Source organism: Leptonychotes weddellii, chromosome 9 (assembly GCF_054177405.1).
Source record: "Leptonychotes weddellii isolate Sample4059 chromosome 9, ASM5417740v2, whole genome shotgun sequence".
Classification (NCBI taxonomy): Eukaryota; Metazoa; Chordata; class Mammalia; order Carnivora; family Phocidae; genus Leptonychotes; species Leptonychotes weddellii.
Window position 1 is genome coordinate 108,604,029 of NC_138377.1, and position 16,960 is coordinate 108,620,988.

Consider the following 16,960-nt stretch of genomic DNA (forward strand, 5'->3'; position numbering starts at 1 on the left):
GAATTATAGCTGTGAGGCAGTCACTTCTGGTCAGCATTATCATGACAAATGCTTGATAAGATACAGTTTGACACAGTTATTATTACGAGCTAATATGATCTTACCTGATGAGATCGTCTCTGTCTTGAAAGATTTGGGTTTTCCGATTGATGGTGTATCTAGGAAACTCCATCCGGCCAAGACTGACCAACAGCACAGGAAAAAGCTGCCCCTGACCACCACAGGCGGCTTCCTCATCTTCCAGCGAGTCCGTCAATGTAAACAGCAGCAAGACCCGGGAGAAAACAGCTCGAGGACCTTTACAGACTCTCAGTGACTGTCCCGCCAAGCCTTTAGCTCTGAAAAATATACAGTAGAGAAATAACTTTCTGGTTTTTTTAAGAAGCATTTGGATGTTAGATTTTACAAATTATTTTCAGAAAAAAATAAAGAGAAGTGGCATTCATTATTCTAGGCCTAAAGTAAATCTACCACTTCCAGCTGTGTGACCCTGGAGCCTAGCTTAACCTCTTTGGGGCTCAGAGCCCACCTAGGGACATGGTGAAGATTAAATGAAATTCTATCTCCAAATGGTTTCATACATGGTTTGGCTCATAAAAGAGCAACACAGATTTACACTGGTCGTGAATGTGTAAAATACCAGGAAAACTCCCAAAAGTATTACCTGTTTGACATTAGCCATTCTCACCTCTTGACAAGTGACATCCAGATTAAATAATAGTTCTTTATTTTAAATGTCATTATTTGGGTGCCTGGCTGGCTCAGTCGGCGGTAGAGCATGTAACTCTTGATCTTGGGGTTGTGAGTTTGAGTCCCGTGTTGGACACAGAGATTACATAATAAAAAATTTTTTTGGAAAATATAAAATAAAACAAAATGTCATTATCGAAAGCTGTTGATCAGGTAGCATAATTTTGTGAACCAAGAAGTGGTACCAAGATTTGGTGCTGTTCTGTGATGTGCAAAGTGGTCCAGAAACATCTCCACTCCAGGGTAACCTCAGAGTAAATTCAGTTTGATTCTGGATACCTTCGAGGTAGGCCTGGAGGTCTGAATTAAATTCAGGGCCACATGGGCCCTCCGGCTCTTGCAACTTGGATACCATCCAGAACAGGGTTTCTCAAACTTGGCACTATTGACATCCGGGCAGGATAATTCTTTGTGGGGGAGGAGGGTGCTGTCCTGTGCATTACAGGGTATTCGGCAGCATCACTGGCCTCTACTCACTAAATGCCAGTAGTACCCACCTCCCTCTTCATCATAACAATCCAAGATGCCATGTTCCCTGGAGTGCAAAGTTGCCCCCAGTTGAGAACCACTGGCCTAGTGGAAGACCTCTCTTTCCTATCCATCCCAGAAGCTATTAACCCAAAAGCAGTGCTGCATCTCTAGGCTGTTGTAGAAATTAGTGCCACCATCAGATACATGAGGGTGACAGGGGTGAGATTTCTACCACACCACTACTGAATTGAGAACCACTCATGTACAAAGACTGATAGATACAAAGTGTCCACTTCCTCCATCTCCATTCAGAGCCCCAGGGATGCCCCAGGTAGCCAAATCTCTGAGTTCAGAAGGAACTATTAAACATGGTAAGATAAACAATGATTATCTACTGGGATTAAGAAAGTATAAATAATGTGCCTTTTTCTGTTTCTTCCTAATAACACAGAGCACAGTAACAATGCACTGCCCTCCTGTGGGGCTGTCAGAGACTCGGGTTCCATTGCTAGGATCTACAACAAAATGAAGAAATAAAGTACAATCTTGAAGGGAAGTGATTTTAGCACGACTAAAATAGCCTTGAGAATCTTATGTTCCTACAAGTCCAAAGTCAGGCATAAAAAAAAAGTTAACCTTATTTCTTTTATTTCTGTTCATATGCTTAGTGCTTATGCTGAGAGAGGGCTGCTAATTTTATTTTTTTATTTTTTTTCCTTTTTTTTTTTTTTAAAGATTTTTTATTTATTTATTTGAGAGAGAGAATGAGATAGAGAGCATGAGAGGGGGGCGGGTCAGAGAAAGAGGCAGACTCCCTGCTGAGCAGGGAGCCCGACGTGGGACTCGATCCCGGGACTCCAGGATCATGACCTGAGCCGAAGGCAGTCGCTTAACCAACTGAGCCACCCAGGCACCCAGGGCTGCTAATTTTAATGTTCACTTACTTATAAAATGTTATATAAGGATAACATAAAATACTTAAATACAATTAAAGAAAGGACTTAGACAGGGCGCCTGGGTGACTCAGTCGTTAAGCATCTGCCTTCAGCTCAGGGCATGATCCCAGGGTCCTGGCTGGATCAAGCCCCATATCGGGCTCCCTGCTCGACAGGAACCCTGCTTCTCCCTCTCCCACTCCCCGTGCTTGTGTTCCCTCTCTCGCTCTCTCTCTGTGTCAAATAAATAAATAAAATCTTTTAAAAAAATTAAATAGGGGCGCCTGGGTGGCTCAGTCGGTTAAGCGTCTGCCTTCGGCTCGGGTCGTGGTCCCAGGGTCCTGGGATCGAGCCCCGCGTCGGGCTCCCTGCTCAGCGGGGAGTCTGCTTCTCCCTCTGCCACCCCCCTCCACTTGTGCTCTCTCTCTGGCTCGCTCTCTCTCTCAAATAAATAAAATCTTAAAAATAAAATAAAAATAAAGAAAAGGAAAGAAAGAAAGAAAGGACTTAGAATGCAGGATACAAAATCAATGTACAGAAATCTGTTGCATTTCTATACACCATTAATGAAGCAACAGAAAGATAAATTAAGAAAACAATCTCATTTACAATTGCACCAAAAATAGTAAGATACCTAGAAATAAATCTAGGAGCGCCTGGGTGGCTCAGTCATTAAGCGTCTGCCTTCGGCTCAGGTCATGATCCCAGGATCCTGGGATCGAGCCCCACATCAGGCTCCCTGCTCAGCGGGGAGCCTGCTTCTCCCTCTCCCACTCCCCCTGCTTGTGTTCCCTCTCTCACTGTGTCTCTCTCTGTCAAAATAAATAAATAAAATCTTTAAAAAGAAAGAAACCTAACCAAAGAGGTGAAAGACCTGTACTCTAAAAACTTAAAACGCTGATAAAAGAAACTAAAGATGACACAAAGAAATGGAAAGACATTCCATCCTCACAGAATGGAAGAACAAATATTGTTAAAATGTCTATACTACCCAAAGCAATCTGCACATTTAATGCAATCCCTGTCAAAATACTAATAGCATTTTTCACAGAACTAGAACAAACAAGCCTAAAATTTGTATGGAACCACAGAAGACCCAAAATAGCCAAGGCACAATTCCAGGCTTCAAGTTGTATTACAAAGCTGTAGTAATCAGTTATCTCTACACCCAACATGGGGCTCGAACTCACAACCCCAAGATCAAGAGTCCCATGCTCTACCAACTGAGCCAGCCAGGCTCCCACAGAGCTGCAGTCATCAAAACTGTATGGTGCTGGCACAAAAACAGACACATAGATCAGTGGAAAAGAACAGAAATTCCAGAAATGAACCCATAATTATATGGTCAATTAATCTTCAATAAAGCAGGAAAGAATATCCAATGGGAAAAAGTCTCTTCAACAAATGATGTTAGGAAAACTGCACAGCAACTTGCAGAAGAATGAAACTGGACCACTTCCTTACACCATACACAAAAATAAATTCAAAATAGATTCAAGACCTAAATGTGAGTCAGAAATCCATAAAAATCCTAGAGGAGAGCACAGGCAGTAACCTCTTTGACAGCAACTATAGCGACTTCTTACTAGATATGTTTCCTAAGGCAGGGAAAAAAAAGCAAAAATAAACTATCAGGACATCAAAATAAAAAGTTTCTGCACAGTGAAGGAAATAATCAATAAAACTAAAAGACAACCTGTGGGATGGGAGAAGATATTTGCAAATAACATCCAATAAAGGGTTAGTATCCAAAATATATAAAGAACTTACAAAACTCAACACCCAAAAAACAAATAATCCAATTTAAAAAATGGGCAGAAGACATGAACAGACATTTCTCCAAAGAAGACGTCGAAATGGCCAACAGACTCATCAGGAAAAGATACTCATCATCAGGGAAATGCAAATCAAAACTACAATGAGATACCACCTCACAGAATGACTGTCAGAATGACTAAAATCAAAAACATAAGAAACAACAGGTGTTGGCAAGGATGTGGAGAAAGGGGAAACCTCTCGCACTGTTGGTGGGAACGCAAAGTGGTGCAGCCACTCTGGAAAACAGTATGGAGGTTCCTCAAAAAGTTAAAAATAGAATTATCCTATGATCCAGCAATTGCACTACTAGGTATTTACTCAAAGAATACAAAAATACTAATTCGAAGGTATACATGTACCCTGATGTTTATAACAGCTTTATTTACAATAGCCAACTTATGGAAGCAGCCCAGGTGTCCATTACCATTAACTGATGAATGGATAAAGATGTGGTACACACACACACACACACACACACACACATACACACTGGAATATTACTCAGCCATAAAAAAGAATGAAATCTTGCCATTTGCAATGACATGGATGGAGCCAGAGAATATTATGCTAAGTGAAATAAGTCAGAGAAAGACGAATTCCGTATGATTTCACTCATGTAGAATTTAAGAAACAAAACAAACAAGCAAAGGGAAAAAAGAGAGAGAGAAATCAAGAAACAGACTTAATTATAGAGAACAAACTGATGGTTACCAGAGGGGAAGGGAGTACGGGGTTGGGTTAAATAGGTGATGGGGAGTAAGGAGTACACTTGTCATGACGAGCAATGGGTGTTGTACAGAAGTGTTGAATCACTATATTATACATCTGAAGCTAATATGATACTGTATACTAACTGACTGGAATTAAAATAAACTTTAAAATAAAAAAAATTTAAAAAGAAAGGACTTAGAAGACATTTAACTATAAATAATTAAAACATTTTTTAAAAATCTATGGTATAAACTTTTTGAAGTGTTAGTGACAATTTTCTTAATAATGCATGCCTTGTTTATACCTATGTTTTATAAAAGATTAGTATTTGGAGTATCTTCCCAATAAAGACGGGCTCTTGGCACATAACAGCTGAAAGTTCCTTGTGCACATGCACACATATGTCTGTGTGTATATTCAGATATACACATAATATATTAGACAAAATAAATAACACTGATATTGTTTTAAAGTGTTTTCAAAAGCATCACTCACGTCATCCTCAACAACTCCAGAACAGTGGATTCCCAAACTAAAGTTAATATTGTTGTATTTTATAGATAATGTGAGTAGAAGAAATAAATTCTCGAAGTTTTTATATCTTTCCCCAAATTGAAACAGTTCAACATCTTCACAAAAGCAAAAGAAACAAACTACAGCTTTTGGTCAATTTTATGTCCTAAACTGAAGAAAAGTTGCATATTAAGACTGACAGATTACACTTCAATAAAATGTTGACTAAAATAAATATTTGACCAAATATATTACCCTTAAATCCTGTAGGAATAGTAATTAAAACTGCATTTTTCTTGAGTAATAAAATATTAGAATTTACCAAATGCCTACTGCCTCCTGATGTTTCTTGGTCCTAGTATAGTATTACAAGAATTATTAATAAGAAACCAAGAAAGAATCCAGGCTATTGTTATAAGGCTCTTCTGCCTTCTCAATCTAACTACAAATGAAATAAGCAATTATAATTCAAAAAATGTACCATCTGTTATCATAAATTAATCTGCACTATCAACATTTTATATGTTTTTACTGTAATAATATCCAACAAAACCTTTTTAAAATCACTGCACCGATTCCAGGCTGATTCTTGCCCCACATGCAAACTGAAGGCTGTTTGGCCAATTTGAGAAAGGTGTCCACCAGCCGCTGTTTCTGTCCGTTGGGATTCACCAAGTGGAAGGTCTTCGCCAGGGTTTTTAATTCAGGAGCAGAAAGCAGTTCAAGCACTTCAGAGAGTTCTTGCAACTCAGACTCTGAAACGGATTTGAAAAAAAATAAAAACAAAAACAAAACCAGAGTTTTAAAGATTTTACTATTTTCTAGCTCTATTTACTTTAAGAAGAATGAAGCTTAGTTAGATGCAAATATAATGAAATTCTACGGTAAAATTGTAATTAGTAGAGGCACTGGGTGGCTCCATTGTCTAAGCATCCTACTCTTGATTTCTGGCTCTGGTCATGATCTCAGGGTTGTGAGACTGAGCCCCGCATCAGGCTCTGCATTGGGCATGGTGCCTGCTTAAGATTCTCTCTCCTCCTCTCCCACTGCCCCGCCCCCCTCCCTCTCTTAAAAAGACATTGTGATTAGTTTGCCAAACCAATTATTACAGAATATGGAAAATAGGTATCTCATAAAAGTTAGAAAATAGAATTTCCCACTAAAAAGTAAAGGAAAGTCTGAATAAAATAAAGACACATACGGATAGCTACTATGTTTTGGAAATCCTCCTAAAAAACTCACTGGTGTATTTGCTCTCTGATTACAAGGCCTCCAACCCGATCTCTCCCAAACAGGTCAGAGAGTAAACTTGACCATCAGCTCTCCTCCCTCCCCACAGGCTCCGGCTGGACACCCTTTCATGGGTTCACTCACTCAGCATACATCGACATGTCTGCTATTATGGGAGCCAGACACCATGCGAGACCCAGGATTCAGCTGAGTCAGACCTGGCTGGTGTCTGCCTTCAAGGCATTTACAACTTAGGGCAGTGTCTTTTTCCTCCATTTGGTAACTAATTATTGGGTGCACACTGCATACCAAGTAATGTTCGATGGCCTTGGGCACACTACAATGAACAAACCAAGTCCTGACCCACCAGGAGTTCACCTCCTTGCATAATAAGCAAGTCTACGTGTCATGTGCTGATAACTATTATAAAGAAAGACAAAACTGACGAAGGCAAAGCGAACGTGGTGGGAGGGCTGGCTATGTACGCAGGGCAGTCAGGCAAATCTCTGATGAGCTGACACAGAGCAGAGTGAGATGAAATGAGGGAGCACGTGCAGGGAGCCAGGGAGCGTGGGGCAGCAAGTATGAGGCTCCGAGAGAGGAGTGCACCGAGCACGCTGAGGAACACCAAGGGCTCTGCAGCGCTGGTGGAGTAAGCAGGAAGGGCAGCAGAGCCCGGGCCCACGGGCTTGTGCACATCGACGGCAGGACTTGGACTTGATTGAGTGCAACAATGAGCCACTGGGGTTCTGGTTTTGTTGCTTAAAGGTCATTTAAAGGTAAGTCAAGGCTCCCCTGGGATGCCTAGCAAACTTGTGAATTTATGAATCTGCATTAAATGCTCCAAGTCAGGTAAGGACAGAAGCTCCCAGGTGACCCTTAGGGCACTGACATGCGGGAAGCAGTGCTCCAAGCAGGGCCCCGTGTCCCGCTGCCTAGTCCCTCACATTCGAACTTCTTCACGGCACCTCTCTGCTTTGCCCCCAGCCCCACCACCGCACCTAACCTCACCTTACTAACCGCTCTCCTCAACAAACTTCCACACAGACACCACCTGGCTTTTGCCTGATTTGCTTATTTCGGTCTAAACTGTCAGCAATTACCCAAGACTCCCATTCTCCCTCCACCTACATTTCCAGTACAATACTACATTCAGTATGGGTAGGTGCTCAAGGACAAGACCAGCAAGGCTACCTAACAGTCTCCTCAGCTTAAATCAACGAACTTCGAAACTCTAAGAGCTCTATGTGTGTTCAGGAGGGGGTGGATGAAGCTTGCAGAGGCAATATTAGCTGCAAGCAAACGAGCTTTATTCTATCACAAAGATGAGGTGTCTGAATGAGTCAGATTCCTGCTGGAAGGTGAGAGCTGAGAAGGAGGAGTTTCTCTGGTGGCCCACAGCCACATAGCTATCCGGAGAGGACTTTATCGTCCTAAACATGAGTCAAGAAAACAACAGTAGTCTTCATCCAGGCTAATAATGGCTTTAACATGAATAATGTGTTGTCCTAAGGTTAAAAACTCAACTAAAACAAAAACAAAAACAATTACTATTTACCAGGCACCAACTGGGAGAGGACACCATACTAGTTATCACCACTGTTCTGCAGGAACTTAGTTCTTCATGTCCTATTTTCATTTTACATTTCCTTTGACTAATCATACCTGTCTGCAGAAAGCCTGCTTGCTGCAATTCTCCAATCACAGGTGTTAGGTCAGAGGCAATCTCTTCGTATTCCAATTTATTCATCTTAATCCAGCCGAATTTACGTTGAAAAAGTCTTACATATAACTTCTGACCACTAGCTGCAATAAAGTTAAGAAAAATAGTGAAAAATCTCTCTCTTCTCAACACAACCAATATTCACGTTTTAAAACTGAGTTTAAAAGTAAAATACATTCTATTAAAAATACACTTATGCTGAGGCACCTGGGTGGTTCAGTCGGTTAAGCATCTGACTCTTGGTTTTGGCTCAGGTCATGATTTCATGGGTCATGAGAGCAAGCCCCGCATGGGGCTCCACGGAGAGTCTGCTCGAGAGTCTCTCCCTCTGCCTCTCCCCCCATCAACACGCACACTTGTGCTCTCTCTTAAAATACATCTTAAAAAAGTAAGTAAATACACTCAATGCTTGCTCAAATGATCTTCCAAGAAAATCTTTCTCTTCCTTTGGAAAATATAATTTATTTCAGATAGAAGTCCCCATGGAGACATCTCCTTGCCCTGTGTGCCTGTCACCACAGGACAGGAAGAGCATCCAGGGTGGGAAGCCCTGGGCCAGCTCTGCCACTTCTGAACTATACAAGTCTATGAACCTCACTGAGACTCCATTTTCTCTTCTGTTAAAAAAAAAAGGGGGGCTGGGGCAATAACACCATCTTCCCAAAGTTGGTGAAAAGATTAAACAAGATGAGGTATTCGATTATTGGTGGATCAACCACTAAAAAGTTCCAATATTGATAGTGGTTATTGGCCATTTCAAAAGTTCGAAGAACCAGGATTCCCATTTTCCAGCCACCACCGTTTTTCCTCCCTTAGAGAAGCCCTACCCAGAATTCCAGTTATTCTGTTCTCTGCTTTCAGTTTAATATGCATGATTCTATTGTTGGCTGAAAATAATCTGAAAAGATTTTCAAAATATGTGTAGCTTTGGTAAGGCAGCCATCCCTAACTCAGTGATCTTGGTAAAGCTATTTAATTAACCTGATCACAGTTTTCCTGTTATCTGGATTATCTTTAAATTTCTGCCAATTCTAAAATGCTATAATTATACTTCTTAAATCTTCAACTTTTAAAATCCCCCTTTTTTCTTTAAAGAGGCCAACTCGATTAGCACTTATTTTCACACAGAGACATTGCAAATGATATCTGTGGGGAGCCACACACAAGAATCTACAGAACTTGCACTAGGTAAACTATTCATACTTCTCAATTATACAGAAGCACAGAGCCATGGAGTACTCGAATGCTCACACGAATGCAAGCAGCAGCCAACCAAAGATCTGTGACTTCTGTAGTTAGAAGAGTCAATGTGGTGTCATTTATGCCCATGTTCTGGTGAGGACAGCACAAGTGGAGATGGAGGCTGTGTGGATAATTTATGCAACTGTGCCCAGAGAAGTATCACTCACATGTTAAAAAGTAATACAAAGACTCTAATTCCACTGTGTTTACTTAAAACAAAAACCCTCCTCTTGAACATTACTGGTAGTATTTGTTTTTTTTAACTCAAGAGTCAGACCTGACTGCAAACCATGAGAGATCAGTGTAGCCCCCAAGTAAGCTTTTCCTACCTCCGGGGGAACTTGGCTCCACAAAGCCATCATGGCCCGTTGGATTAGCAGTGCAACAAGGGTGGCTTTTGCTCCAAATCTGCACTGTCAGCACAGAACCACCACCGGCTGCCAAGGAACTGAGCACAGACCAATATTTTTAAATGCACCAATTTAGCCTGAAAGTTTCCAATTCCTCCACACCCTGACCTTAAAAGGCAGGGCCCAGAAACCTAAAATATTATCGGAGGAAAAAAATATGCCTTAATATACCTTGGTTTGTTCTTTCCTGTATTTTACTTCATTTTTGAGAAAATGGTAGGTGAAAACAACAGAACCTAAGTTAAGCTTGATTACATGCTCAGAATGCAAAGGACCCTTTTCTAAATCACTGTATTTTTTTTAACCTGGAAAAGGCTGTTTTACAACCTTCAAATATACATATAAAGGAAACACAGCTGCTTCCATTAAAACCAAAGTACAGCTTGTAAGGAGATGATACCACAGAAGCAGACATTACCAGACACAAAATCCTGTCTCTTTTTCAAGCATATTCTTCTCAAACCTTGTAGCTGGCTGATTTCCCTGAGTATTCCCAGAGGACTCACAGAACCACACTGACTCCTTGTGGTCATTAGATTACTGGCCAAATCAGGACAGCAAATGGAAAACAAAAACTTGGAAGCACACAAGGTTAAGATACCTGATAACTGATAAAATTTAGTTACAATTTCCTGCTCATGTTCATCGAAGAGCATCCTATCCTCTTCGTTCTCAAATACAGCTTTCAGCACCACCAGGAAACTCTGAAGGTAGTAAGGATGACTTGGTGGTACTGTAATTGTTCTATCAGGAACATCACAGCTTGACCCCTGCTCCGAAGGAATTCTGCAAGTGATTTCATTCTTTAAGTCACTGTCACCTTCCAGAAGGTCCTGGATGTTACAACCTTTAGAATCATCATGTGTAGAACTATGAGATTTTGCCTCCCAATCTGACAACTGTGTTTTAGCATCTGAAGCAACAGTCATTTTTACTTCTTCACAACTACCTGCCTCACATTTTTCAACATCTTTACCATCTATTCCTGTGATAGTCTCCCACTCAAGACTGTCCTCTGAAGTAGATCTCAATGGATTCCCAGGAGTTAAATTTGGTGAAAATAACACAGAAGCGTTATCTGAGAAGGCAGGGGTGAGGGGTGATCTCCCACATTCCTGGGTAGCCTTTTGGCTTTCAGCTTCCAGTACTTTAGCGCCTTCTACAGTATGTTCAGAAGTTCTCTGTTCCTTAAGAGAGTCACAGGTAAACACGTTTTCCTTTTGAGAACTGTTCTCCAAAATTTGATCCTTGTCCTCAGTCTCTGAACACTTATCAACTGGGCTCCTAAGCACTGTGGACGAGGGACTCTGTGGACTCTTACTGGCAAATTCTTCATTCCCCTTACATATTGATCTTTTAGCCTCTATGTATCTTCTGGACAATTTAGATGATAGGCTTCCCAAAGTAATGACTTTCACATTATGATGTCTCAGCTTATCTGGACTTTTGCATGCCAAGTCATTATTATTTTTAAAGTAGGGGCTGGTCTGTTTTATGCCCATTTTTGCCGAATCACTTTGCTCAGGGGTTAAACTTGTCTTTGATGGTGACAACTTTTCTGGCGTTACATTTTCTAAGACAGTATTGGTTAAATTTACTGGGGACCCATTTGAATTCTCTAAGCCAACATGCCTCAGATCAACTGGGGCAATGCCATCATTGTTAGCACACTTTTCATCAAGATGCCGGTTTAAGTCGTATCTCGGCACCATTTTACTACAAATGGGGCAGGCAAGTTTAGCAGGTGGGACATTGTTAAAAAACGAAATAATAGAGTTACACTCATTTTTTTTAGTTTTACTGATTGATAAACTTCTACGAGCTTTTTTCTTCACAGGAGATTTCCCTCCGGACATAATGAGTATTAGAAAAATGGGGTGTTTCCAGTAATGAAACCCAGGATATCACTGGGGAAAGACAGCACTGGTATACTTTTACGTCCCTGACTTGAAATAATAGCAAGTGGGATTCTAATTCTATTTGACTTCATGTTTTTCATTTAGTCAATTTCTTCTTCCTACAAAATAAAACAACACGTGGATTAAAAACGGTTATGAATTCAACAACGTGGCGGGGGGGGGGGGGATGTGTAAAGTAAAATATGCAATGGCAGTTATCCCTTGAGATAAGGAGGAAAATCCTGGACTTGGGACAGGGCTCTACTTCCAGGTCTACATGCAATCTCGGTGTGACCCTTAGCCATAAAACGAGCCCAACCCTGCTCCGCAGGGATAATTTCTGAGACTTCTTACGCTCTAAAATTATCCATTTTTTTTAAAAAGGGAAAATCTAACTATTCCAGATCCCTTTTTAAAACCACTGCATCAGTAACTGTTTCCGGGCGAAGAGAATGCCTATCTATCTGCACGATCCCCAGAGTCCCTTCAGTCTCACAGGCCGGTAGAGAGGAACCCTCCAAGTCGCGGGCATCTGTCAACACGCTTGGGGTCCCCAATGCAGCTTCGGCCACCGAACTTCCGAGGCTCTGGGGAGCACGGCCTGCCCTTCCCCCTGGGGCCGCGTGCGCGCACCTGGGACACGCACCTGGGACTCGCACCTGGGCTCCGCCACCACGCCCTCCCGTCCGCCCTTCCTCCGCCCTCCCCGCCCGGCCGCCTCTACCCGCCCGCGCGATCCCCTCGAGCCCGCAGCGCCCACCAGAAAGCCAGCCCGCGACCCCAGCGGGCCACCCCGCGCTTCCCACCGGGCTCCGCGCGCCCAGGCATTCCCAGCCGATCCCCGCGTCTCGGCTCGGCACAGGCTCGGCAAATGGAGGCCCGAGTGATCGATCCTCCTCCCTTCCACAGTAAAGGCTTTCCCCCATCCAGAGGGGCCGAAGCTGGCCGAGCTGTCCAGAGGCCCCCCCCGTGCACCCCCTCCTCCACACCTGGAGACATGCACTCGGAAGGAACCCCTGTCCCGAGCCGGTGGGAAGGTGGCCTGTGGCGGGGCGCACTCAGTGTCACGACGAAGCGGCCTCCTGCGGGCAGATGCACGCGGGGGCGCCAGTGACCCCGCGCCCGCGAGTCCGCGAGGAGGGCTCAGCGCGGCGCTGGACTTTCCCGTGGATGTGCTCCCCGCCGCCTTGCTGCAGTACATGTGACTAACCTCAGGAGCAAAGGAACAATAAAATGTAGTCAAGGAGTTAGGAGTAGTGAGTGTGGAGTAGTCATTATACCTGGTTTTCATATGGCTTCATTGTGAAGTTATACAGTTTAGTGTATAATGCTGCTTAACAACGGAAAAATTTACCTGAAACAGAAAGTGTATCACTCAGCTCTTGAGCACTGATACCAGCTGGTTCCAGCATCCCCAAGAATGATCCAGAATGCCTGAGCGCAGGGGCCCCGTGTTGCCCTTTACCAGTGCTTATATCTGGGGCCAGCACGGTGTAATTACTCCGTAAATACGTGTAAGATGAATGCATGAATAAATGAGCAGGCCAAAGAGAAAAGGGACATGAATAGGGAATTCACCAACAAATATGTATTGAGTGCCTACCTCCTGTCACGTAATGTCCTTGATGCTCGAAATATGGCAGTGAACAGAATGAGGAATGGGAGAAAAATCCCTGCCTTCCTGGAGAATGCATTCTGGTGGAGGAAGACAGAGAAAAAACAAAAAAAATCAACGATGTAGACAATTAAAAGATGAATACTTTGAAGAGAAAGCCAGGAACCTCAGGGGGAGGGCAGGGAGGAGGATTACAATATGAAAGAGTGGTAAGGAAAGGTTTCGCTGAAGAAGGTAATCTTTGAGCAGACTTGAAGGAGGTAAAGCAGTGAATACTTGAGAGAAGGGAATTGCAAGCAGATGAAACAGCAACAGGTAGTGTTCCCTGAGGTAGAAACTTGCCTTACAAATCTAAAAACACCAAGAAAGCCGAGACAAGTCACTGGAGCAGAAGGGAAGTGAGCGAGGTAGCAGAGGGCAGATCATGTAGGGTACCAAACATTTTCTGTAAAGGGCAGGTAATAAATGTTTTAGGCTTTGCTGGCCATAGGGCCTCTGGTCACACTGCTGTTGTAGTGTGAAAGCAGCCATAGAGGATATGTAATATGAGTGTGACTGTGTTACAATAAAACTTTATTTACAAATAGCTGACCACATTTGGCCTCTGGCTATAGTCTGCTGACATTTGATAAAAGGCCTGGCTGGTCACACGGATTTTAGCATTTACTGTGAGTGATATGGAGGAACAACTCCCCCTGTTAAGCATAGATGATGGGGAGAGATGACAGCGGCTTGGGTCAGAGGGCTAATGTTGCAGTTCTAAGAAATAGCCAAGATTCTGGATACATTGAGTAGGTATAACCAACAGAATTTGTTCATGGTAGGGGCACCTGGGTAGCTCAGTTGGTTGAGCGTCTGCCTTTGGCTCAGGTCATGATCCCAGGGTCCTGGGATGGAGCCCCGCATTGGGCTCCCTGCTCAGCGGGAAGCCTGCTTCTCCCTCTCCCTCTGCTGCTCCCCCTGCTTGTGCTCTCTATCTCTCTGTCAAATAAATAAATAAAATCTTAAAAAAAAAGAATTTGTTTATGGTAAAAGATGTAAGGTATGAGGGAAAGAAAAACTTTGGCCCATCAACTAGAAGGATGGAGGGGAAAAAAAATCAAGAGTTCAGTTTCAGACACATGTCAGTCCACTCACAGACTGGATGGCTTACAAATAACAGAAATTTACTTCTCACATTTCTCTTGGCTAGAAGTCCAAGATCAGGGTGCCAGCATGGTCAGGTGCTTCTTCTGGATCCCAGGCTTCTTGTTGTATCCTCACAGGGTGAAAGGGGCTAGGGAGCCCTGTATGGTCTGTTTTATAAGAGCACAATTCCCATTCACAAGGGCTCCACTCTCATGACCTAATCACCTCTCAAAGGCCTCACCTCTTAATACCATTACATTGGGGGTTAGCATTTCAACATGAATTTGGGGCAGGAGGGGTGGGGCATACACAAATGTTCAAACCATGGCAACATGTAAGTTTGAAATGCCAATCAGACATTGTTGTGGATGAAGACACTTGAATTTATTAATTAAATCAGGTCAGGAAATAAAAATTCGGGAATCATCAGGCTTTATATGGTATCAATATATGATACCACGGAGTGACTACAAATAGAGAATTAAAAGGTCAGGAAGACTGGACAGTGCAATAAAAAGAAGGGAGATGAGAGTGAGCCAGCAAACGAGTCTGTGAAGTTACTGGGGAGAAAGAAGGAAAAGAGCTAGCTTCCAGAAAACCAGGTGAATGATGTGTGTTGAGGATTGGGGGGGGTGTCAGATGCAGCTGGAACGGACGATGAGCATTGAAGGCAACCATTAGATCTAACAATGTGGAGGGTATTTGGTGCCTTTGACAAAAGCTATTGTGGAACAGTGGGATGATTGAATAGGATTCAAGAAAGATGGGGAGACAGGAACTGGAGACAATACAGGGACCCATTCAAAACCCGAGTTGGTATGAAGATTATTCTAAGCTGAAGGCATTTGGGATTCAACAGATACAGAAAGAAGCCTTCTTGGAGCTTCCCTTGTCTGACTAAAAGAAACTTCTAGGAAATAAGGCTGCCGTAAATTCCCTCTTTGGGGAGGGGGGTGGATGGGGGTGGCTTTTATTACCAGGAAGGAGACCTAGAGAATATCTACCATAAATTCTCTTTCCAGGGAAATCTTATGGCCACAAAAATGGAAAAACCACCCCCACCTGCATGAACAACCATTATCACAAACTTTCTGATCTCCCATTTGTTCTTCTAGAAACTCATGTGCTCTTCCCCAAAGACCTCTTCTAGCCCCTTCCTTTCCCTAACTTTAACCATTTATCAAGCCACTTCTTTTGTAAGCTCCCATAAGTATATGAATAATTTTTCCTGTTCATCTTCTTTTGTCAGTTTAATTCACAGGCCCCCAGGCACGAAATCTAAGAGGGCAGAGGAAAAGTTTTTCCTCTCCAACAACAGGAGGTGTAGACTTCAAGAGGTTTTGTAATGAAGGAAAGCAGAGAGGTATAGCAGAGCTAAAAGGGGAGGTGGGGCTAAGAGTTTTGTTTATTTAAGATGGGAAAAAAACCAGTATGTTTATATGCTGATAGGAACATTCAGGCAGAATAAAATCTGAAGCAGGAGAGAGAAAGGAGACTTGCTGGAGTAATATTCTTAGGTAGGTGAGGGGATGGGATACAGTTCACAAGTGAAGGGGTTGGCCAAGTAATGAAATAAATAGCATAGCACAAGAAAATCCCAAACTATTTATGGGAATGCAATAAATCCAGTCCCCAACACAGTAAATGTTGTAGGGAACTGAGGGAAATCTGACTGTTCAATAAATGGCTTTTGAGAATAGGTTACCTATGTGGAAAAATGAAATTGGATCCCTACCTCACACCAAATAAATACAAAGATTAAAAGGCTAACGAGATTAAAGTAACAATTGTGAAAAGTAAACTTCAAAACTTTTAGAATTCAGGCATTCCTCAGAGATATGGGTTTGGTTCCAGACCACAATAAAGTATCACAATAAAGCAAATCAAATGAATTTTTTGGTTTCTCAGTGCATATAAAAATTATGTTTATACTACACTGCAGTCCATTAAGTGTGCAACAGCATTATGTCTAAAAAAAAAAAACTATGTATGTGCCTTAATTTAAAAATACTTTATGGCTAAAAAATGCTAACCATCATCTGAGCTTTCAGCAAATCACTGATCACAGATCACCATAACAAATACAATAATGAAAAAGTTTGAAATATTGCAAAAATTACCAAAATGTGACCCAGAGACATGAAATGAGCAAATGCTGTTGGAAAAATCGTCCCTATAGACTTGCTCAACACAGCGTTGCCACAAACCTTCAATTTGTAAAAACGCAGTATCCAAACAATGAATCCTGGAACACTACATCAAAAACTAATGATGTAATGTATGGTGATTAACATAACATAATAAAATGACATTAAAAAAAAAACACAGTATCTGCAAAGCACAATAAAGTAAAATACAATAACATGAGATATGCCTGCATAAGAGATAATTTTATTATCTTGAAGGTATTATAGGATTCCTTAAATAAGAGAAAAAGTGCTACCATAAAATAAGAGATTGATAAACACGACTATAGTTAAATTAAAAACTTTCTAGTAATGGCTTTGTAGCTTATA

General features: G+C 42.1%; 1 protein-coding gene across 8 annotated transcripts in view; it reads right to left on the reverse strand.

Moving 5' to 3' along the window:
- Positions 1-12,710, reverse strand: part of FAN1 (FANCD2 and FANCI associated nuclease 1) — a 32,979-nt gene extending 20,269 nt beyond the window's left edge. For 7 of the 8 annotated variants that reach the window (XM_081831508.1, XM_081831505.1, XM_081831501.1 and 4 more), the window contains exons 1-5: positions 12,462-12,557; positions 10,405-11,820; positions 8,094-8,234; positions 5,752-5,953; positions 105-338 (exon numbers count right to left, since the gene is read on the reverse strand). In XM_081831508.1, coding sequence (XP_081687634.1) covers positions 105-338; positions 5,752-5,953; positions 8,094-8,234; positions 10,405-11,659 — 1,832 coding nt within the window. In that variant the 5' untranslated portion in view covers positions 11,660-11,820; positions 12,462-12,557. Of the gene's footprint in view, positions 1-104; positions 339-5,751; positions 5,954-8,093; positions 8,235-10,404; positions 11,821-12,461; positions 12,558-12,690 lie in introns of those variants that run through there. The other variant, XM_081831502.1, reaches the window with a different exon arrangement.
- Positions 12,711-16,960: the final 4,250 nt, after the last annotated feature.